At 50.4% G+C, this 23,771-nt stretch overlaps 1 protein-coding gene across 1 annotated transcript; it reads left to right on the top strand.

Annotated features, from left to right (window-relative positions):
• Window positions 1-10,792: 10,792 nt before the first annotated feature.
• LOC309356681 (heparan sulfate glucosamine 3-O-sulfotransferase 2-like) lies at window positions 10,793-23,534 on the top strand. The gene is made up of 2 exons (XM_081888270.1): window positions 10,793-11,301; window positions 21,676-23,534. The coding sequence occupies exons 1-2, from the start codon at window positions 10,808-10,810 to the stop codon at window positions 22,295-22,297; spliced, it is 1,116 nt and encodes a 371-aa protein (XP_081744396.1). The 5' UTR covers window positions 10,793-10,807; the 3' UTR covers window positions 22,298-23,534.
• Window positions 23,535-23,771: the final 237 nt, after the last annotated feature.

The following is a 23,771-nucleotide window of genomic DNA, read 5'->3' as shown; positions in this document are numbered from 1 at the left end:
CTCTCTCATGCCTCCTCTGAGCCAGGGTTCAGCAGCAGGCAGACACATGCCAGGGAACTGGTGGCCTAATGCTAAAGAAATGAGGGTAGTCGGCGCAGAGGCACACCTGGGAACTAGATGGGAAGGAGCAGCGGTGCCTTCCTGGGGGACTTAATACCAAGCAACCTCCTGGGAGAGGCTTCATTAGAAACCCTGGAGAGCAGCTGCCAGTCAGTGTAGACAAAGCCTCTCCTCCTCCTGGAAGGGCGGGATAGTCATCGGGAGCCGCTGCCGCACTGCTCCCCCCGGGCAGCCTACCAATCGAGGGGAGGCTCGGGGGTGGGGTTTAGCCGCTCAAATGTGGCCACGGCAGCTACTTCCCCTCATTGCACTGCCAGGTTTCAACAGATCACCCACCCACCCTTCCCTTTAGTTCATCGCTTCGTGCTTGACCTTGCTATGGACCTGTGGTTGGTCGCCTTGGTTGCCCAAGATGCCTGGTAGGAATTTTTATCCAGCTGGCAAATTGGCACCAGCCACTTGGGTTTTTTGCCTACCTCGTAGCAAATCGTCACAACTTTTAGGTATTGGCGGTTAGGCATTGGAATATGTTATTGGTGTATGGAAGGGCAGGGTGTGGCCATCACCTACCCCTTTGCTTTATGGGTATTCTGTTAAAGGAATCTGGCAGTCGTGGATCCTGTCCGATGCCCTGCTGGTGGCTAGGGCCATGGCACAACCCCCAGTGACATCAGGGGTGAGCTTACAGTTGTATTTGCATCAACAGGCTCCCCCCTACTGGTGGTTAACCCTTGTTAGACTCACCCCTTCCTGAGGGGGTGGAGTCAAGTTTTGCTGTTTATCCAATGCCTAGGCCAATACCTCTCACATGCGGTAATCAATAAAGTTGTGGCCTTTTTAGCCCATTAACCTAATATACTGCATCCATGTGCCTTATCCTCAAGCGGGTGGCGGGTCCTCAAATCACAATGCTGAGCTATGTGAACCAATAGCATACAGCAGCTTCCTGCATGAAGAAGGGCTGTAGTTCAGTGGTAGAGCCCCTGCTTTCCATGCAGAAGGTCCCAGTTTCAATCCCCAGTAGCATCTCCAAGTATGGCTGGAGAGATGCTACCAATCAGTGCAGGCAGTTATGAGCCAGGTGGTTTGCCTGATTCAGTACAAGCCAGCATCCTCTCTTCCTTCCTATGTTTCATACATAGCTCAGTGGTAGAGCCCTGCATTAAGTAAATAAAAACAAATGCAGAAGGTCCCTGATTCAGTCCCCAATGGCATCTCAAGGTAGGGCTGGGAATGTCTCCTGCCTCGAACCCTGGAGGGATGCTGCCAGTCTGTGAAGGCAATACTGAGCCAAACAAATGAAGGGTCTGCCTGATCCAGTGCAAGGCAGCTTCTGATGTTCCTTTGGGGGAATGAATATGGGAAGCTTAATCACAGCAGTGCTACAGCCAGCATCAGTTTTCCTCTTGAAAGGGAAACGTGTCGCTTTGATTCCTGGTCCACTATAAACAGGACTTGATTAAATATTGTGCTTCATCTCCACCCACCCACCCATTTTGCAAACCATCACTATGTTCCCCCCTCTCCCCTCCCTTCCAGCACTGAGCCATCATTAATCAGGAGGGAACGAGGATCTGGGTGTGGCCTGGAGACTCTCGCTTTGATTTGGCGAGTTCTGAAGCCACTTTGTTCTCTTTGCAAGCCTATTAAAAACAGAGGCAGGATTTTGACAAAAGGCACTTGCTCATCTGAAGTAGCTTTTTTTGAGGAAAATTGCCTCTGGCAGCTGCTTCAGCTAGGCACCGCAGCAAATGAAGTGTGGAGCCAGGGGAGACCTGCTGGGGTTATAGACTCATAGAATTGTAGTTAGAAGGTACCGTAAGGGTCATCTGGTCCAACCTCCTGCAGTGAAGGAATTGCAGCTAAGGGCAGAGATGCCTACAAGAGTCACAGACCCAGCGAGAGAGAGGCCTTGGGGCCAAGCCTCTGTCCAAGTCCACTATCCAAGGCCCAGAGCTGAGCCCATAGATATCTCTCTCACACACATGCACACTATAAGCAGTAGTGTTTGCCTCCCAGGTGCACCCCCCAGATGTTTCACACTGCAATGCTCACCCATGCTGGCTGGGGCTTTTTAGAATCCAAAACATCTGGAAGGTCCAGGCTGGGCAAGGAGACTATACAGCCATCCACCCAGTTAACAGCTTTTGCCCAGCTGTTCCATCAAGGGACCTGGCTTAACACAACACATGAGATGTGGTTTGAATTTTGTGGAGGGGGGGTGTCCAAGGAAGGCCCAAACCAACCCTGGCATGCCAGGTACATTGAGAATTCAGGTGCTCAGTGCCAGCTTCAGACAACATCCCAGACCAATGGAGGCCAGTCTATGAAGGCGGATGGGTCAGTGATCCACCGATTTCAGTCCTTCTTCAACCAGCGCCCACCTGCCTGCTGTCTTCCTAGCAACCCGTTGAGAGAGTGGCACTACCTTCCAGCTTCCTCAGCCTTGGTTATTACCCTTTATAGAAGTCAGGGTGGGAGAGAGAGAATAAACCTAGAATGCTCAATCTGACATTGGTTCTGCTTTATTTGTGCTCCCTGCCTTAGCAGGAGAGAGAGGAGCAGAAGCTGCTATATATGGAGTCAGACCAAATGGTCTACCTAGCATTGTTGCTTGGATTGGCAGCAATGGCTCTCCAGGGTTTCAGGCAGGGACAACCCTAGCCCTACCTGGATATGCTGCCAGGAATTGAACCTGGAACCTTCTGCATGCAAAACAGATGCTCTGCCACTGAGCTACAGCCCTGGCCTTCCACCCCCGTGCCAGTCCCAGTGAGTACCAGTTAACAAAGCCTCTGAGAGGCAAGCTAGATGAGACCCTGCCACTTTAACATAGGAGTGGCCATTGAAGGGGGTTCCAAATGAAGTGCTGGGAGGGCTCTCTGTACTGTTTTTCCAATGGGAATTGTGCCCAGAACCGCTAGGTGCCCCATGGAGCAGAGTGGGAAGAGTTAACTGTCCTCAAGTGCCTCCCAAATCTAGACCATTCCTTCTTCATAGCTTCTGTTTAGACTATAGAGAGGAGAGAGAAGGAAGCCTGTTCACCTTTGGCCGTGAGATGTTGCTGTCCAAAATCAAAGATCTAAATTGGGGTGAGGACTTCAGACCTGGGGGCATCCAAATGCAGCTCTCTATCTGGCCCTTTGGACTATTGCTTGTGATTCCCAGCTACTGGCATTACTCAGAAGCAAACAGTCTCTGACAGTGGAAGAGAGCATAGCCCTTGTGGCTTATAGCCATTGATAGCCCTCTCTTCCATGAATTTGTCTAATCCTCTTTTAAATCCATCCAGGTAGATAGCTAGCCCTGCCTCCTGTGGAAGGGAGTTCCATCGTTTAACTATGTGCTGTGTGAAGAAGTCTTGTCCATGCAAAGCCAGGGTCTGTCCAGCAGCCTGGAATTCACACTTAGGAGAAGTGTGTCTCTGGCACAGCTAATTTTGGTTTGGTTTTTTTCCTTCCTTCCACCTTGTGCCAACTGGAAGGCTCCTCCTTTTGGGCAGCTGCCTTAATGCTCGCTATTTTTAGGGGATAACAGAAATCCAAGAACAAAATGCAAGAAAATCCGCTTGGGTGCCCATTTCTCATCAAAGCCCCCTTCCCCACCTAACAAGCTGCGGAGTTCTCTTAATGAGCTGCATAAAAGCAATCAAGGTGTGATTAGTGGATCCTTCTGTGTTGGGATCCTTTTGCTGCTCCCAGCTGGGAAGGAAGAGGCTGTTAGATGCTGCATGTAAATTAGCAATAGGGGAACTTCAAACAATTTCCTGCTTCCATATTGATTGTGGAATGCCACCAAATGCTTATCTTATATACACCTCCCTGGCCAGGCCGTGCAAGGGGGGCACAAAGGGAGGCTGGAGAAGTTCCTCTGGACAGAATCATCAGGTAGAGCACCCCATAGCTTGGCTACCAAGGGGTTGCTTTCACTTCAGTCTCAGTGGTGCCACTCCAAATGAGTCCAGCCAGCATCAGCTTGGTGGTGCTAAGCCTAGATGCTTCTAAGGAGTGTAGCACTGAGCATGGCACTCTAGATTTAGGACAAGCAACCCCAGATGGTGTCCTCACAAAGATGGCCTTCGCCTGCAAACATACTCCATCGCCCAGAGGCATATTAGCAAACATGCCACTCATATTCACACCCATGTATAATTTTGCTTAGGCGTATTTGCAAACTTGAACTCTTTTCCAGTCATACCATATGTGCAACTTGTGTGTTTGCCTGTTTTCTCTGCTACACTTGGACCAGCCCTGATGAGGATGCCTGCCTGGTTGCCTGGGCTCTGGAGACAGAAATCAGCCTCCTCTTGGTGGCTCAGGGGAACACAGGGAGACAAGGGCACCTCTGCCATTGGCCTTCCCCACTCTCAGCACTCAACAGCCATGAAGATGGTCAAGGACTCATAAGAAGCTGCCTTATTTCCAGTCGACACTGACTGGCAGTGAGTGGCTCTGCAAAGCCAGCAGCAGGGGTCTTACCCAGCCCTACCTGGAGATGCCGTTAGTGGGGATTGAACCGGGAACCTAGTGGGTGCCAAGCAGATTCTCTACCCACTGAGCTACTGTGGCCCTTCTACATCACTGCCTTATTCTACGAAGGCTGCCCCAATTGCAGGACATTCCGCATTCACATAAGTGCTGCATGCCCCAAGACCATTTGGGGGTGGAGGCTTTTGAGGACAGACCCCCTTGCCTGGAAAAGTTGGGATCTATCTCACACAGTGGTGGACCTATGTATTAGGGGCCCTGAACTCTTATGCAACCAACCACAAGGTCTGGGTAACCCCTGTTAACTTCTTCAACCGGGTTGTTTACAACATTTACAACATCTATGCTACTGACTCTCAAACTTTGGGATTGTTGAAATATATACAGCAAAAAATCATGAGACTCAAATAGCATCTACTAGACCCATTTTTTAAAGTAAGGTGGACTAAAGCTGCTTCTGGGGTCCCTCCAGAATTAGAGGCCATGAGGCTTAATAATAATAGTACTACTACTATTACTACTACTACTAATAATAATACATTTATTGTCATTGTACAACCTGTGTACAAGGAAATTAAATGAGCCTCCCTCCCCCCCCCAACACTCAATCTCTTATCGAACAACACACCACCTCACAAGTCAATTTCGCTATGTTGTTTTCCGTTCAGCAGCCTAACAGCCCATGTTGTTGTTGTTGATTAGTCGTTTAGTCTTGTCTGACTCTTCGTGACCCCATGGACCAGAGCACACCAGGCACTTCTGTCTTCCACTGCCTCCCGCAGTTTGGTCAGGCTCATGTTTGTAGCTTCGAGAACACTGTCCAACCATCTCGTCCTCTGTAGTCCCCTTCTCCTTGTGCCCTCCATCTTTCCCAACATCAGGGTCTTTACCAGGGAGTCTTCTCTTCTCATGAGGTGGCCAAAGTATTTGAGCCTCAACTTCACGATCTGTCCTTCCAGTGAGCACTCAGGGCTGATTTCCTTAAGAATGGATACATTTGATCTTCTTGCAGTCCATGAGACTCTCAAAAGTCTCCTCCAGCACCATTATTCAAAAGCATCAATTCTTCGGTGATCAGCCTTCTTGATGGTCCAGCTCTCACTTCCATACATCACTACTGGGAAAACCATGGCTTTAACTATACGGACCTTTGTTGGCAAGGTGATGTCACTGCTTTTTAAAATGCTGCCTAGGTTTGCCATCGCCTTTCTCCCAAGGAGCAGGCGTCTTTTAATTTCGTGACTGCTGTCACCATCTGCAGTGATCATGGAGCCCAAAAAAGTAAAATCTCTCACTGCCTCCATTTCTTCCCTTTCTATTTGCAAGGAGGTGATGGGACCAGTGGCCATGATCTTCATTTTTTTGATGTTGAGCTTCAGACCATATTTTGTGTTCTCCTCTTTCACCCTCATTAAAAGGTTCTTTAATTCCTCCTCACTTTCTGCCATCAAGGTTGTGTCATCTGCATATCTGAGGTTGTTGATATTTCTTCTGGCGATCTTAATTCCGGCTTGGGATTCATCCAGCCCAGCCTTTCGTATGATGAATTCTGCATATAAGTTAAATAACCAGGGAGACAATATATAGCCTTGCTGTACTCCTTTCCCAATTTTGAACCAATCAGTTGTTGTTGAAATCAAACAGCCCATGGATAGAAGCTAATTTTTAGCCTGTTGGTACGGCTGATTATACTTCTATTTCTCCTGCCCAAGGGTAGAATATTAAAGAGGTGATGGCCGGGGTGTAAGTCATCCCTGAGAATTTTTCTCGCTCTCCTAAGGCAACTAGCAGACTCAAGGGACATCTATGTCATCTAGCGGACTCAAGGGACAGCCCAAAGCTTCTTTACTTTCATAGGAGATTTCCCCTGCTGTCACGCTGCCATTGACCTTCTTAGGTGCTCTGTGCAGGGGGGGGCACTCTTGGGGCAGGAGCGGACCTTCTTTTGCCTGGTGCAGGGACTCAACATCACGTACAGGTGAAAGGCATAGGAAGCTGCCTTATACTAATCCCATCTAGCCCCAGCAGCATCTGCTCTGGCTGGCAGTCGCTCTGCAGGGTTGTCCCAGGCAGAGAAGGACCTTCCCTGCATCTCCTGCTTCTTGAACTTCTTTAACTGGAGATGCTGTCACTGGGGAGTCAACGGTGGGCCTTTTGCATCAAAAGCAGGTAGTCTGCCTGCTCCTGTGCAGTGATCCCTCCTTAGGGCTAACCTGCCCGATTCTACCCCATTTGGTTCTGCCCTAAATGTACCAACAGAAGGGATATGGGTGGTGCTGTGGGTTAAACCACAGAGCCTAGGACTTGCTGATCAGAAGGTCAGCACTTCGAATCCCCACGACGGGGTGAGCTCCCGTTGCTCGGTCCCTGCTCCTGCCCACCTAGCAGTTCAAAAGCATGTCAAAGTGCAAGTAGATAAATAGGTACCGCTCCAGTGGGAAGGTAAACAGCATTTCTATGCGCTGCTCTGGTTCACCAGAAGTGGCTCAGTCATGCTGGCCACTTGACCCGGAAGCTGCATGCCAGCTCCCTCGGCCAATAAAGCGAGATGAGTGCCGCAACCCCAGAGTCTGCCACGACTGGACCTAATGGTCAGGGGTCCTCTACCTTTACCTTTAAATGTACCAAAAAGCCAATGGGAGGCATTTGCTGCTGCCACCCCCTGCCCAGTCACCCCAACCACAACAGCCACTTGGAGCACCCAGTGCACTGAGAGGCTTCCATTGGTTTCGTTAGGGTCTTTATCGCATCAGTGACAGATATGGGAGGATTAAACTGGAGTAATCTCTGTAATCTACTCAGCAAGATTAAAGCTCTTTCCTCCCTCCCCCCTCCCTCCACTACACCCACAAACAACTTTATCCCTTTCATTTCAGGGCTCTGCTCAAAGTGATTACATTGCAGGAGAGGGAGGGGGGCAGAGAGATACACCATTTAGCTTTCCAGAGCATGTTCAGTCCTGCTTAAAGTCATGTTTCCTAAGCAGCCCCGGCCAGGCCCAGGGAATCTGACCTTGGCAGGGAATGACAATTTAAGTCCGCAAACAGTTTGTCTTGGGAGTCCAAATTCAATTCATTGTCTCTGACCTAGGAAGGGAAGTCTGCCTGTCTCCACAAGAGCTGCTTTGTCAGTCACTTTCGGACATGATATTAAGTCTCACAAATACATGTGCATGAGGTTCAATTGCTGAAATACATTTTTTTGTTCTATTCCGTATGGAATAGAGGGGTGTTGGGATGTTTTTTTGTAGGGAACACAACAGGGTAGAAAAATAGGATAGTGACTGATTACTGTATTTAGTTTCTATATAGATAGATTGTGTGTGTGTGTGTATTCTATATATACAGGCATCTCCCCACTTACATGGAGGGTTATGTTCCCAGGCACCACGTATACTGTATATGTGAAATTGTGTATAGTGGCAAAAACAATCTAAAAAGCCAAACTCCACCAAAATCACTCCCTCCAAACCTCCTTTTTCAAACTTCAGCTCTCCTCAGGTCTCAAAGGTTGATGCAAAGGCTCATGGGATTGCTAGCCATTTTCCTGCTCTTTTCACATCATTTTTGCAGTTTTCCCATTCTTTGGGGGCCGTTTTTGCCCTTTTCATGCCTTTATTTATTTAATTACTTCCTAGCACCATGCGTATATGCAGTCACATGCAAGTCAAACGTACATAAGCTGGGAGACACCTGTATTAAAAATAACTCTAAGCAGTGTACAGGAAACTGAAGCAGCAGCAAAATTTAAAACAAAATATTACAAAAGGGCCTCAAATGATGAATGCAGAGTCCAGGATGTTTTATATGGGTCAAAACCAGCACTTTGAACTGGGCCTGGAAGCTAATTGGCAGACAGGGCAGTCAGGCCAGGATTGGTGCAATATGCTCAAACTGTCTCGCCCAAATAAGCAACCTGGCCACTGAATTCTGATGCTGCAGGGTGGAGAATCTGTTGTTTTCAGGCAGAGTGAAGCGCCAACAGCCACACCGCTGTGCCCAGGATTTCTTGATCTCACAGCCACCAGATCAGGAAACCCTGCTCCCTCATCTCAGGTGGGCTGGGTTTAACACAAAATCTTTTTTTTTTAGTAATATTTATTAACAGTTTTAAGATTACAAAAAAAGAATTAAACAATACAATACAGAAACAAAAACACTACATAAACACTAACCTTAACAAAACAAAACAAAGACAATTAAAAACACCTCCAATAATTTCAGTATCTTATCTTTCATTCACTTGTTTCCACGACCTCCTCACACCTCCCTTTTTTGTATTCCACTTCAGTTAACTGTTTCAGCAAATCCTTTCCATCTTCCTCTGTTTTCTGTCCTGTAATTTATCTTAACATATTCTCACCTTATTTTTCCCTTTAGGGTTTAACACAAAATCACTTTGTACATCCTCAGAGGCACTCATTCCTAGGCTGTTGCACTGTGCCTTGGTGTGCCCAGACTCCAGTCAAGCCCTCCTTGCTCCTTAAGACTGGTACTTGCTCCAGGTTCATACGCCTACCCCATGAGAGCATCTAAGAATGAAAGAACATAAGAAGATCCCTGCTGGATCAGGCCAAAAGGGGCCTATCCAGTCCGGCATCCTGGTCTCCAGAACCGCCCCTTGTGAAATCAACTTGGCCAGGCTGGCAGAAGCACCACCTGCCCCAGGCAGAAACATCTCTTCCTCGCCTCCTTCCTCCTCCTCCTCTCCCTCTTCTCCTGCTGTGAAACATTTGACAGCTTTGATCTGCCTCTCGCCAGAACCTGAAGAAGATATCAAGGCTCCTGCGGTTGCCTTTAATCTTATTTGCTCTCTGCAGAATCGCTTGGCGCCGCTGCTGGCTGCTCCCCCGGGGCCTTGCAGCCCGGCCCTGGAGCTGTCCTCCCGCAGGTGAACATCCAAGGAGCAGGCAAGGCCCGCACCTTCTGCCCCTCCTTGCCCCTCCCCATCCACTCAGCCGTGTGTTTGTGTGTGTACGTTAATACCCGGGCAAGGCCGCCGCTGGGCGCTCTTTGTGCGTCTTCAATTCCTTATTTGGCACGTCTCCTATTGCTCTCCGCTGCCACCAAAGCAGCCCTCGGAGCACTGCGCCGCATGCAAAACGATCCAGAGCGCCACAGAGACAGCAGAAAGCCTCGCTTTTCAAAATCAATACAATTCTGCAATGAAAAAGCCGGAGGAGGAGGAGGCACCTCGGGCCACCAGTAGCTTCGGGGGCTCACGCTCTCCCCTGCCCTGCCCCCAGCAGCCCCTCGCAATCTGGAGTCCCCGGTCCGATCCTTGCAGCCGCCTGCACACAAAAGACTGACTCTCGGAGGTTCCCGAGCTGGGAAAGGCCCGAGGTGACAGGCTAGGCGGGTCAGCTTCGCGCGTTGTGCTAAAGAAACCCGGCTCTATTGGGGCATTAGCTTGTCACTGAGGCGGAGCGCAAAGATGGGTGTCATCCTAAAAGTGCTTCACAAAGCGCTGGATGCGTACTCCTCCGATAGGAAGCTGCGCGCACTGCGCTGGCGAGGCGGTGCGCGAGAAGGACCAGGCCGGCTCAGGCAAGCTGCGCAGTAGTGCGTAATGTTGGTGGCCCTAGAGGAGGAGGAGAAGAAGGCTGCATCGGCAGCCACGGAGCCTCCTTGCGCAAAGGAGCCAAGTGTTTGTCCGGGTAAGCGTGCCCAAGCCCACTGGGACTGCCCCAGGGCGCAGAGAAGGCACTCTGCACGTGGTCAGAGGCACCTGGTTCATTTTTAAAGGGGAAACTTTCCCAGGCTGTATGGGGATTGTTTTTGGATGTTTAAATTGTGTTCTCGCTTGCGCTTTGGCCGTCTTGGGATCCCTTGTACAGTATATCAATTTCAGAAAAGATCATCAGTCATAAGGAAAACGAAGAGCGTCCTCCGACTCCCACTTAGAAAGGGGCATCCCCAGTTCCTCCCTTATTCGACTCCCGTGACATGTCCCAGTGCAAGGCTGGGCGAAACTGGAGTCCAGCCGGGGCTGCGATCTCCGCACCGGCTACGGGCGCGTCGGGGGCTCAGCCCGGCGAGGCGGCGGGAGCGTCAGGGCTGCCGCGGGGGCGGCTCCGGCTCGGCTGACGTCAGGCGCCCCTTAAAGCGGGGCCGCAGCAGGAGCGGGGCCGCCAGTGGCGGGCCGCCGAGCTCGCCTGCCTGCCTCTCCGCCCGCCTCTCCGCCCGGCCCGATGCGCTTCCGACGACGGCGCCGGCGAGGGGAGCCGTGGCCCGCCGCGCCCGGCTGCTGGCGATGGAGCCATGGCGCTTAGCCGGCGGCGGCGGCGGCGCTGCCGGGCGCTGGTGCTGGGCGCGCTCCTCTCGCTGGCCGGCACCTACCTCTGCTACAGCCTCCTCCTCTTCTGCTGCGCACCAGAGCCGGAGCCGCTGGCCAGCGGGGAGGCGGCAGCAGCGGCAGCAGCGAGAGCAGCCTCTCCCCGGACGGCCGCCCGCTGCCTGCCTGCTGCTGCCGCCGCCCGCAAGAAACTTCTGCAGAAGTGGCGCGCCTGCCCGGCTGCAGCCAGCTCCACCGCCACGGCCGGCAACGGCTCCTCCTCGCAGCCTTCGCCGCCACCGCCGCCTGCCTCCCGGAGCGTGGGCACCAAGCGGCTCCCGCACGCACTCATTGTGGGCGTCAAGAAAGGCGGCACCCGCGCGGTGCTGGAGTTCATCCGCGGCCACCCGGCCGTGCGCGCCCTCGGCACCGAGCCCCACTTCTTCGACAGGCACTACGAGCGTGGCCTGGAGTGGTACAGGTGAGCGGCGGCGCAAGGGGAGGGTGGCAGAGAGGAGCGGCACTCTATACAGCGCGGGAGTCCCGGGCACTGGCTGAGCCTGGCTGGCAACCCCTCTCAAGGCTAGGTCTATATAGCTCTAATCTCCTTGTCGAAGCCATGACATATGCGCATCAACGAGTTCTTAGAGCATGTGCAAAGTGCCTATCCCAGGGCACTGGGGGACTTTCCTCTTCCATGTGTCTTTTGGGCTTATGGGTGCTGGGCGTTAAGTCTTCCCCAGTTCTTTGCAGCTACCACACACACCCCAGTCTATCCTCCTTTGGAGGCACCTCTCTGGGTGCGCGGAGAGGTACCGGGAGACTGAGCCCCCGAACCCCGCCATCTTCCAGGGCTACGCAGGCCGAGCGTTGCCTTTGCACATCAAGAAGGACTCCTAAACCTCGTCGACGTGTCTGCCAGCAAAGCGGACTCATAGGAGGAAAACCCACGTCTCCCTCCCCCCAGCCAGCCAAGTCCAGGGGATAGAAGGTTTAAGATTCTGAATTGTGCAGTGGTTAGCTGCGGAGCTGCTCGCCTATCCAGGGGCGGCCTGGCTGGCATTCTGGGTTCTCCAAATTAGAAGCCGCGGAGCGAAGTGGGGGAGCATAGGCATGGGACAGTTGGGTGAGCTCCCCTGGCCCCCTCCCCTTGCCAATCCACCTCCTCACTGCAGCAAGTCCTGCCTCATTTTGGCCATTTGACCACAGCCCTCACCCAAAGGAGGGCCTTCCCACGTGAAATATACCCAAGCCCCCTGACAGCAGCCAAAAACCCTGATGGAGAGTTGAGCTGGAAGCTTCGCAAATAGAGTGACTGGCAGGGGGCTTTGTAAGGGTGGGTGGCCCGGGGTCTTTATACACCATCCCTAGACCTCCTCCCCCTTTTAAAAACATAAATACTTGTTAAACTTTGCACCCAGGGCACATTGCCCAGACCCCGCTCAACCCACCAACTTAATTTGCTCCAAGGCACAAATCTGCCTGCATCCATTTCTGCATCTGGCATTGTGGTCTTATGCCCTTTAAAGTACCCACCTGTCAACGCCCAGCTGGCTGGTGATGTACCAGCAGAGGGAGCCTGGCTTCCATTTTAGTTAGTCTTGCATTGCATTGCCCAAAAGTTATTTCTGTTATCTTTGTGTTGGGTTTTGGGCTTAAAAAATAAAAAATGCTCACAACAGCCCTGCGGGGTAGATTAGGTTGTGAAGTGCTTGCACAGGTCCACATAACAACTTCAGGACCATATCAGGCACCTGGCACCAGGCCTCCTGCCATGTTTGAACCCAGCAGCACACCCTGCACAGTGCTGCCACTTTGACTTGGGATCATAGCCACTTCCATCTGTTTTTATGCAGAAAAAGCTCCTCCTGTGCCACAGATCAGGGTGGTATTTAAATCTTCCAGGAGCTCTTGTGCATTCTCCACCTCCAACCCCAAGAGCTTCAGCAAGGAACAAATGCTTTCTCAGCTCCTTTGCTACCAAGCAAGTAGGCCGAGGCTGGCATCCTGCATTCCACACCCACCCATCAAAAGGAGAAGCCTCTCCTCCTCCCCGGCCCCAGAGTTGCCCAGGAAACCTAATTCCCAGCCCAAGTGGGAAATGTGTATCATAAAACTTGCATTCCAAATCAGCTTTACAAATGTGCTAGAACATGTGCATAATGTGGGTCTTTTTAACTGGGGAGCCTGAAGCCAAGAAGAGCTGTTTGTGGACCTTGTCCCCGAGTCTCTGCCTTCAGCTGGGTCTGAAGCACTTCCAGGAACACATAGATCTTGTTTTCCTCAGAGGAATGACGCCTCGGAAAAAGCTGGGGTGGGGGGGTGCTGGGCTGGGGTGGGGAGGATCCTTTGTGGTTTCACTTGCCTGAATATGGGGCAGGAAGTACTGTCAAGCAGTTGGACTTTGAGCCCTTTGTACCTGTGTAATCTCAAGGTGTGCTTTTTCCCTGCACATCCCTAGTGAGGTCTCCATTCTTGCCTTCAGGGCACTACTGCTCAGCAGAGGTGTCCTCCCTGCTGGCACAACCCCATCATGCCCAACTAGCTGCCAGCAGCACACTGGGTTACACCATTTTTTTGAGCTAGCCTTCGCCAACATGGCACCCTCCAGATGTTTTGGACTTCATCCCCCCCCATCCATACAGCCAGCATTGCCTGAAGTCAAGGGTGATGGGGACAGATGGTTTATGCCAGAGGTCTGCAACCCACGGCTCCGGAGCCGCATGTGGCTCTTTTACACCTTTGCCGCGGCTCCGGGGCGGATACTAGCAAGGGGAGGGGGCGCATTGTGTGCCCCGACACTTCCCACTGTGGCGGGCGCTGTACTGGCTGTGACGTCGCATGGGGGCGGTGCGTGCGTTAGTCACTCACCGTCCCGCCGTCACCTTCCCGCCCGCTGTCAGATCGCGGCTCTGGAGATATATTTGTTTTAAATGGCGCAATGGTTTTGCGGCTCCCAGTCCCCCCCCCCTTCGGAAACAGGTCCAAGTGGCTCTTTTTGTCTTAAAGGTTGCAGACCCCTGGTTTATGCAGTCCCTGGGCTGGCCAAGTGTCCTACCTCAGATTCAGTCCAGCTGTCCCTTGGAGGTGGCAGCTGTTCACATAAGTGTATCAATGTGCAGGACTAAGGGCAGGATTAGGGAGCAGGAGCTGTGCTGGGGACGCCTCCCTGCCTTGAGAGGAATGACGTACTACCTTCAGTGTCAGGTCATTGCTTGACTGGATTGGGTGAGTGCGTGAAGATCCTTTGCTAAGTTGCACCAATGCCTGGTAGATCAGGGGAATGCTTCGGATATAGACTATCTTTAGTTCAGCAAAGCCTTTCAATATGTTCCCTCTGATGTTCTTGTTAGCAAGCTGGTAAATTTGGGGTGGGTGATACAACTGTAGCTGGTTGATGGACCAAAGAATGGCTGTCAGTGGCATCTCATCAACCTGGGGAGAAGCAGGGTGTCACAAGATTCCATCCTAGTCCCCGTGTTTGAGATCTTTAGAGAATAAGTGGGCAAAAGAGTGAAGGGGATACTTATCAGATTTGCAGAAGATACCAAACTGGGTGGAGTAGCAAATCGTGCATAAGACAGAAACAGGACCCAGTATGCTCTGGATAGGATGGAGAACTGAGGTCAAAACAATCATAACCAATTTCAACAGTGATAAGTGTAAAGCAGTAAGATTCAGGATGGTTTACCAGCAGTCAATGTGAAAAGGATCTAGGGGGTTTAACAGAATACAAGCTGAGTGTAAGTCAGCAGCGTGACAGTGCAGCAAACAAGGCTTATGCCTTTTCTAGGCTGTATCAACAGAAGCATAATGCCCAGGTCTCAAAAAGTAATGGTTCCACTCTGTTCTGCTTGGGGTCAGATCTCATGTGGAACATTATTTCCAGGTCTGGGTATCACAGTTTAAGAAGGATACAGATAAACGTGTTCAGAAGAGGGTGACAGGAAAGGTTGAAGGAACTGCATATGTTTAGCCCGGAGAACAGACAATTAACAGGCAATATTGTTATTGATGTTTTAATTGTATTCATAAAAGTACTTGCATACTGCCTTCTCACAAGGCATCAAGGCACTAGCCATCTTCAAATGTCTGTAGGACCTGAACCAAGGGGTACAAATGATAATAATAAAAAAAAAATATTTAGACCATATTTAGAATGTGAAGGCAGTATAAACAGTCTCACAGGGGAACTAAACTGCAGCTGCCTCAGAAGGGTGTGGGCTGTCCTTCATTAGGTTGTCACCAGCCTCTGCTTAAAGACTTCTATTTGGAAGCTACATTATACTGAGTCAGACCACTGGCCTATTTACCCCAGCAGTGTCTGCACTGACTGGCAGCAACACTGCAGGTTTCAAGCAGGGTGTCTTTCCCTGCCCAATTTGGAGATGCCATCAGGGATTGAACCCGGGGCTCACTGAGTTACAGCCCTTTGCCTGAAAGGGATTATGTTACAGTGGGATTCCTGCACTGGCAAGGGGTCAGTCTCGATGACCTTTGGGTTCCCTTCCAGCTGTATGATTTTACATGGACAACCTTGCGTTAAACACTCACTGCAAATTATTTCAAGATAGGTTGTCGTGAATTCTGCCTTCCTTCACACTGAATGAATGCATTGTGTGGGCAGGTTTATTTGCTGATAATCTACACGTGAATTGTAGGAAGCCATGAATAAATATACAAATCAATAAATATATATTTGAGTAAAAAAAGAAGAAGAAGAAGATTTCAACATGTTCATGGCCAGCAAATGGGGGGGGGTGTGAGGTTCTGCTTATGTGTCCTCTGGGGGGCCTGCTTCGTGCTCCAATCCATCTCTACCAACCCACAAAACAACATAAGGTGCCCAGGCAGAACAGCTAAATGAGACTTTTCAAGGCTCATGATATTCCTTCAATTTCCAACTCATGCCAGAACTGAAAAAGAAAGCAGAGTGTGCTGGACTGATTTGGCTCTTGCAAAATGGAGCGCCCAACCTGCTCTGGGCATGGCAGGTCTTGTCCTCCTGTGTATAATAGGATGGGCTCGAGTTCCTTTGCCAAGACGCCCTGGAATGCAGCCTTGGCATGGATGCTAACACCTTGAGAGAAGGGCAGAGGGAATGTCAACGGCCTGGTCTGGGGTGCTGAGCAGCAAGGAGGTGAGCCATCTCCCCACCCCTGGGTGGCTTGAGCTTCTGGCAAGCCAGCCAGCCCTCTTCTGTGTGCTGCTCTTTATGGATGGACATTCGAAGCTGTCTCCTGCTGGCTGGTTCATCTCTCTGCATGTTGGCTGCTTGAATTGGTTGTGGTCTCAGACTGAGAGCATGCAAGGTGCTTGAGAGGAAGGTTCTCTCCTCCAAGCTTTGCTGTAGCCTGATATCTCTTCTCTGGAGCTGCTTCTGTGCAGCAAACAGCTGCTGCTCCTTGCCATCCCTCTGGTGACTAGCCTGCCCTCCTCTTCCATCCCTCTCTCTTTGGGATCTGGCTGTCCCCCTACCTGTTTGCCTAACAGACAGTGCTCTAAACAGCAGCTGATATTAACAACATCTGCAGAACTTGAACTCTTGCAGTCTTATGCACCACCTGACTTGCTCCTGAGTGATCACGCCAGCCAGTACTCTCTCCCTGGGCACGTAACATTTCTTCTAAATGAGCTTTTAATTAAAGAATAATTATTGGAGCATCTGAGTTTGCCTGAAGGGCAGAGGATGTGCAGCATCTCCACTGCCCACAAAGAGGGAAGGTTTTCTGGGTGCTTTTAATGTCTGCTGAATTGTCCCACCTTCTGCCCCACTGCTAGCAGTGTGCAAAGCTTATGCCTGGCATTTGCCTTTTTCTGTGGCTTGGGACACAGTTTCCCTTTGCCACTCAAAAGAAAAGCCCTTTCACAAGCCAATGTGTGGTGTTAGGCGTGCCATTCGTTGTTGTGGTCTGTAATTCCTGTAATGCTTTGATTTTGCAAAAAAGGGGGGAAAAACTTATAATTTTTGTTTCTCAGAGACACTTTTGTTGTTTTGCACTAACCAGAGCACCATTTCTTGCGATGAACCTGCACACGTATTTCTTGCAGGAAAAAATACTCTTATGAGCTTATGGAACTATTGGAAAAGAAGGGAGGAGTCAATGACTTATGTCTACTCACAGGTTGGGGTTTAGGTATAATGTCCCTTCTCTCCCCCCTCCCCTGCTTTGGCTTTTTATTTCTCCACATTTGCTTGGCTGACTAGCCCTGTGCGCTGTCTCCAGTGAGAGGCAGGCAGCATTCTGCCATTCTGGGACCAAGCCTCATTGGCATAGCTATGCTGGTTGGCTGTGCTGCAATTCTTGCGAAGAAAAACAAAAATTAAAAAGAAACATTTATGGGCATTCTTAACAAATGTGATGAAACTAGGGCTGTGTATGTCTGTCAGTTTCAGTTTCTCTCTTCCTTATTTCTTCTAAATCTTAAATTCAGTTCTGCATATTTCCACATCAGTTTGTGAGTTTGTTAGGTATGAATCTTCCATTGCAGGGGGGTTGGACTAGATGGTTGCTTGGGTCCCCTCCAAGTCTACCATTCTATGATTCCATGGATTCTCATGAAAATTCACCAGCCACTTTAGTGCAAAATTCTCCCGATATGCACATTTTTGCAAAGCAGTTTCCCCTTACGAGGCATCGTTGTATGCCATTTTCACTAAATAAGTGCATTTTTGTACATGTTATTCCACTGGGGAACTGCATGCAAAATTTTGAGGGTTTTTACTTTCAAAGGATGGTTTTGTGTTTTGGCTCGCATATTGCTTCAGAAAGTGTGAATTATGTAGGCTGGCCTTTAAATGCAAGTGGGTGGGGTCCCTCTTTGCTGGTCAGCCAGGACCAAAGCCATTGTCATCTTCCTGGGGACCTCATGGGCACGGCAAGTTGTGCCACCTGACATAACTAGCCAGGCACATCCTTGCCAGCTAAATCACGGGGAATTGGCCCTGAGGCCATCAAGGAATCTGTTTATCTCTCCTGTGAGAACTCCTGCTTTCTGAGTTTGGCTCATGGCGACTCTGGCGCTGAAGGATGGGAGAGAGTGGAGTTTTTGCTGTTTGCCGTTTGGGAACCTTGCCAAGCTAAACACTTCATTTTCCTGCTGACAAGTGACTAAGACCCAGGATTATCCTGAAGTCAGCTGGCACGCTCTGCAAGGAGAGACTTGGGTCCCTGCCTGCTCAGTCTTCCACACACAATGGGGACGACAATGACACAAACAAATATATTTACTCTTCTGTGTTGCAAATGGAACAAGCACCGGCTTGGGAGAATGAATAGGGGGAGGGGGGTGGACAGGAATTCTGGCAGTGCCTTGGGTGGGGCAGAGAGCATGTGCGCAGAAGCCACTCAGATGCACTTTTCAAATCAGCCTGCCTCTGGGACAGAGAGCATTTCTGAACGTGAGTCAAAGGCCCACCCCCATGGGGGGAGTCTTGCACAGGCAAAGGGTTCTCCGGTGCCTGATCCATCCTGTCACAGCCCACAGGGAGAATTAACTCTCCTCCTGACAGAAGCTTTGCACTGCTGCAGCCCTGCCTAAGGTGACTGAGCAAATTGCACTCAATTTACAAAGGGGAGCAGAGAGGGCATCTAGTCTTCTGTCCTTGAGTAGCTAGCTTTTTCTCTCTCAAGTCCCACTTACTCACACAAGGAGCATGAACCTGGGCAGGCGGGAGGGGGGGTCTGTAGGGGAGAAGGCAGCCTCTCTGGTATATGGGGCATCTCTGTAGAGTGGGAATTCCACAACTTATGGGCTGCCACAGAGAATGCCCTCTCCCAGGCAGCCACCAACAAGCTTCCAAGGCTGGTGGAACTACCAGAGAGGCCCCTCTGCTGATCTTAACTCCTGGGGTCTGTAGGGAGGAAAGTAACTTCACAGGCTTAGGAGCCAACTCCCAGGGGCTGAGGTTCCCCCCTTAAAATATTTGAGGGGGTTGCCCCCCACAAAGTTAATGGGCATTGCCATTCAAATGGTGTGCAGGCCAGATCTTGTGATCAATTATGTGGGGTGATGCTTACATGGCTCCCCCAATATTTTATTCAAGTTGGCACCCCTGCTCTCAGGTATTTGGGGCCTAAGTTGTTTAGGGCTTTAAAGACTAACATGAGTCTCTTGAGTTGAGCCTGGAAATGAAGTGGCATAGAGCATAGAGCTGGTGTTAGTCCTCCCTGCGCCGGGAGGTTTCTAGAGAGGATGTGGCATTCCCTGCCAGCTGTGCCAACAGGGCATGCTGGAGATCAAGAGGCACATCTTACTGCTGCCACCACCCGAGTCAAGTACCTGAGTGGCATGTAGGTTTAATTGGCCCTTTGCTTTGCTCTGAGCCTCATAAATCCAGATTATGAGTCCTATTGTTTAAAGGCTGTCAGCAAGATGCTAATTCAGTGTCAGGGAGCCCCTGCTCCCACTGCTGGGTTTAGATCACAAAAACAGGTTTGGGTCATCCATCAGCGCCAGACAGCTTTATAAGCAGCTCAGCGTTGGTGGGAGATTCATAAAACGGCTGTTTCATTAACGGGCCACCTCTGGGCTTAATAAAGCTCTATTCCGTGAGGAATTGGGTCCATGTATTTAAAAAACAAAAATTACAGGTCCTAATCAATTACAAAAAGTGCAGAATAAACTGCATTAATAAATTAGAGGAGCAGAGCCAAGAGCTCTCAAAATCTGCAGAATGGAATGGTGGAGTTTGCAGCCCCTGAGCAACAGAGGAGTGCCAAGGTGGCAAGAAGGGAGGGGAGTTGCAGGCGGAAGAAGAGATAATAAGCAATGGTTTCAGCTGGGGAAAGGGAAAGGTGTGTCTTCCCAGCAACCATGCATCTTGCAGGCTGTGAAAGACTCCCTGGAGTGGAGAGAAGCCCCACAGGCTGAAATGCACTTGATTTTGGCTCCTTTGTTTCTCATTTCTCCAATCTTAATTCAAGTTTTCCACATTTCTGAAGGAGGAGTTTACAAATTTATTTTTCAGAAGTCGTCATGAAAATTCACCGCAGGCACAGCATGCGAGGAGTAGTAAGGGGAGGGCGCCTTTGCAGAAGGGCATTGTTTCATTTTTCCATTCTTATAAGACTGACATTTCAAGAGAAAAATAGGGAAACCATTAGTATCCATGTATCTGGGGAATTACCATCAGTTAATGTTTATTATTCCTTAAGTCCTCTCGATTTGGCAAACATGACGATGCTGACTGTCCTCTTCTATATTAGATACTTATCGAGAAAGAATGCTGTCTTAGTGCAGCCTGCTCTGCTGCTGTTTGACACATGAAAATCATTGTAGCCATCAATAAAAACATAAATGCATGTCTGGACAGGCCCCCAAATGAAGGCCTGACTGCACTGCAAAAATAAGGGCTCCACTCCACCAGCCTATGGTGGCTGACCCTTTCCCACTAATCCAGAACTTCCACTATTAGAATACACTTCATCTAGTCCTTAATTAAAAACAACATTCCCATATGCAAGTAAAAGAATGTTTCTTTTCTTGAATAAATTTTATTGGAATTTAAAAAGAGAAATACAAATATTTTTTTTTTATTTCTTTAAGTGATAGATATTATAGAGATTTTCTGGATATGATGATGAAATAATCACTGCCTTGGATAACCTGAATACGGGGCAAGGGAATCCTTTTCATCCTCTGGGAGTCACACTTGTTGTGGCTTTTTAAAAAGATGCCTACAGCAAGTACTATGGAGACAATGATGTTATAGAACAGGTTTAATATAAGGACCCATGGAGGGCAGGTGGGAAGTCTAGAGATTTGGAGGAATCTGTAAATGTGAATGGTAGTTTTGTTATAATTATATACTTATAAAATAAAATGAAAACAATTTTTTTAAATTTAAAAAGTTAAACAAGGGGTGGGGCTGAGAGATGTCATCAACAGGTCCAAATGGGTGTTTCTGGACATTTTGTGGCAAAGAAGGGCTACCAGTCACCTCCTGACCATGCAGAGATGGTTGCTGGTTCAAGGGTTGCTGGCAGAGACCAATGGCACATCTAATCCATCATTTTCTTCTCACATGGCCAACCAGATTCCCCAATGGGAAACCAGCAAACAGGACCAGAGCACAAGAACAGTCTCTTCTCCTGTGGTTTGCAGCAACTGGCATTCAGAAGGATTGTGGCCTCCAATACTGGAGGGAATCCATAGTCACCTTGGCTAGCAGCCATCATATTATAGAAAAATAGAAAAGTAGAGCTGGAAGGGTCCCTGTCAGGTTTCAGGGAATCCGATCCCTCCCTCAGTGGCAACCAAAAAGCAGATTTGCAAACAAGGGAGTTCTCAGAACATAATTTATTCAGCATTTAGAGAGACAGACAAAGAAATGAAGTCTCTATTAAATAATGGCATTGCTCCGAGTAAAGGCCAACCCTCTCTGTCTCATCCTACGTCATGCCTGCTCTGGCTTATCTGAGCTTTCTGCCTCTGAGCTTTCTGTTCTACTACTCTCAATGCACGCCTGGTCCTGGGGGGGGGGTGGAGAGGTCAGGAATGCTTCCTAGAGACACTGAGTCCATCAGCTGTCTCTCCCTGGTGGTGCTTCTTCTTCTTCCTGCTGTTCCTCTTCCAATATTTCCCAGCTTCTCCCCTCTGCAGCCTCTGAACTATGCCCTTCTGCAAACCACTGTTCTGAATCTATACTGTCCTCCTGTTCTTGGGAAGGTTCAGGAGAAGGGATGCAGCTCCCATCATTCCTCCTCACTCCTGACAGTCCCCAAGGGCCATCTACTTCACACACACCCTGCAGTGATAGCCCTCCTGTGGGAGGGAGCCGTGTGCGAAGAAGTCCTCTCTTTTTATTTGCTTTGCAACTGACCTCTGCCTGTGCTGCCTTCCTCTCTTGCAGGCGCCTGATGCCCCGCACCCTGGAGACCCAGATCACCATGGAGAAGACGCCCAGCTACTTTGTCACACGGGAAGCCCCCCGGCGGATCTTCAACATGTCTCGGGAGACCAAGCTGATTGTGGTGGTGCGCAACCCGGTGACCCGGGCCATCTCCGACTACACCCAGACACTCTCCAAGAAGCCTGACATCCCCACCTTTGAGGGCCTCTCCTTCCGCAACCGCAGCCTGGGCCTGGTGGACACTTCCTGGAGCGCCATCCGGATCGGCCTCTACGCCTTGCACCTGGAGAGCTGGCTCCAGTACTTCCCGCTCTCCCAGATGCACTTTGTCAGCGGGGAACGGCTCATCACGGACCCGGCGGGGGAGATGGGCAAGATCCAGGACTTCCTGGGCATCCAGAGGCTCATCAGCGAGAAGCACTTCTACTTCAACAAGACCAAGGGCTTCCCCTGCTTGAAGAAGGCCACCCCCGGAGGCACGTTGCCGCGCTGCCTGGGCAAGTCCAAGGGCAGGACTCATGTCCAGATCGACCCCGAGGTCATTGAGCAGCTGCAGGACTTCTACCACCCCTACAACGTCAAGTTCTACGAGACGGTGGGCCAGGACTTCCGATGGGAATAAGCACTTGGACAGGGAGCAGCTGTGATTTTTTTCGGGGGTGGGAAGACAGTTTCATACAAACATAGGAAGCTGCCATAGAATGAGTCAGACCATTGCTCCATCTAGCTCAGTATTGTCTGCACTGACTGGCAGTAGTGGCTCCACAGGGATTCAGGAAGGGGACATTCCTAACCCTTCCTGAGATGCTACAGGAGAGGATTGAACCTGGGACCTTCCGCATGCAATGCAGGTTGCTCTGTCACTGAACTACGGTCCTTCCCCTTAGGAATAAAGACCCCAGCCCTGATTATTCTGAATGAACGTAGGAAGCTGCCTTCTGCTGAGTCAGTGTCCATCTAGCTCAGCATTGTCTACACTGACTGGCAGCAATGGCTCTCCAGGGTTTGCAGGCAGGAGTCCCTCCTAGCCCTTTCTGGAGAGGCACCATTGGGCATCGAACCAAGAACCTTCTGCTTGCAAGGCAGGTGCTCCAACCCCTGAGCTACGGCCCTTCTCCCTCCACCCCCTCCACTGGGCTGCCTTGGCCTTCATCTTGGCCCACGGCAAATGGTTGGCAGGAGCAAACATCCTGAAGTGCCAAGGGGTGCCTGTCACCACCACCACCCTGACTTCACTGGTTTGTGGCCACACACTGCCAGTGCCTCCTCCCCTGGTTGCATTTTTGCACATGGGCAGCTGGGCTGGGGGAGCTCCAGAAGGTCCCTTTGTTTGGTGCAATGAGGGTGTGTGATGCCCAAGGATGGATTTTATTTTTTAATAATGATAATACATGCATATATATATTATATATATACATAAATATAGTCTATAAATCAATATCACTGCCTAGGCACTACTTGGCACCTGAGATATCCAGGGTTTCTGGTTTAAGACCCTTCAGAGCAGCCCTCAGGCAAAGGAGCCAGAATGTGAGATCTGGGGGAGCCATGGTGGGGGTGCCTACTCTTCCACCTGCTGAAAAAGTGAAAGGGGTCCCACACCTGCTCAGGGGGTGTCAGCCTCATGCCAAAGGACTGGGCCCCTCTGCTCCTTTTCTTTGGGGGGCTTTTGTGTGAGCCCTGTGTCTCTCCCCGCCCCCCACGCACCGTCCTGTTACGACATTTCTGTCCTGTGAATAAAGCACAGATTTCTGCTGTTACGGGTACTTCAGGCACAGCCCCTTCTTCCTGTTCAGGATGTGACCCGCCCCACCCTCCTTGTCCCCTCCTCCTGTGAAATAAAATAATGCAAACATTCATCAGAGAGAGATTTTTCTCAGTGACGCTGGCGGGGGTGGGGGAGGCAGCTGACCGGGTCCTTTTCCTAGGTGAGCCTCCTTAGAGCTCCCCTTCCCTCCAGGGCAAAGGGTGTGGAGGGGCTGCTTCACCAGTCCCAGTTGGGAAAGGCTCGCTGTTTCGCCTTCTACCAAAGCTCTGCATTCAGAAGCACCCCAGAGGCCACAGGGGTTGGGCATTGTGGGTGCCCTGACCCCGGG

The sequence above is a fragment of the Podarcis melisellensis genome, assembly GCF_964234715.1.
Source record: "Podarcis melisellensis genome assembly, chromosome: 14".
Taxonomy (NCBI): Eukaryota; Metazoa; Chordata; class Lepidosauria; order Squamata; family Lacertidae; genus Podarcis; species Podarcis melisellensis.
Note: the sequence above shows the minus strand (reverse complement) of the source record. Positions and strands in the feature narration are given on the sequence as shown.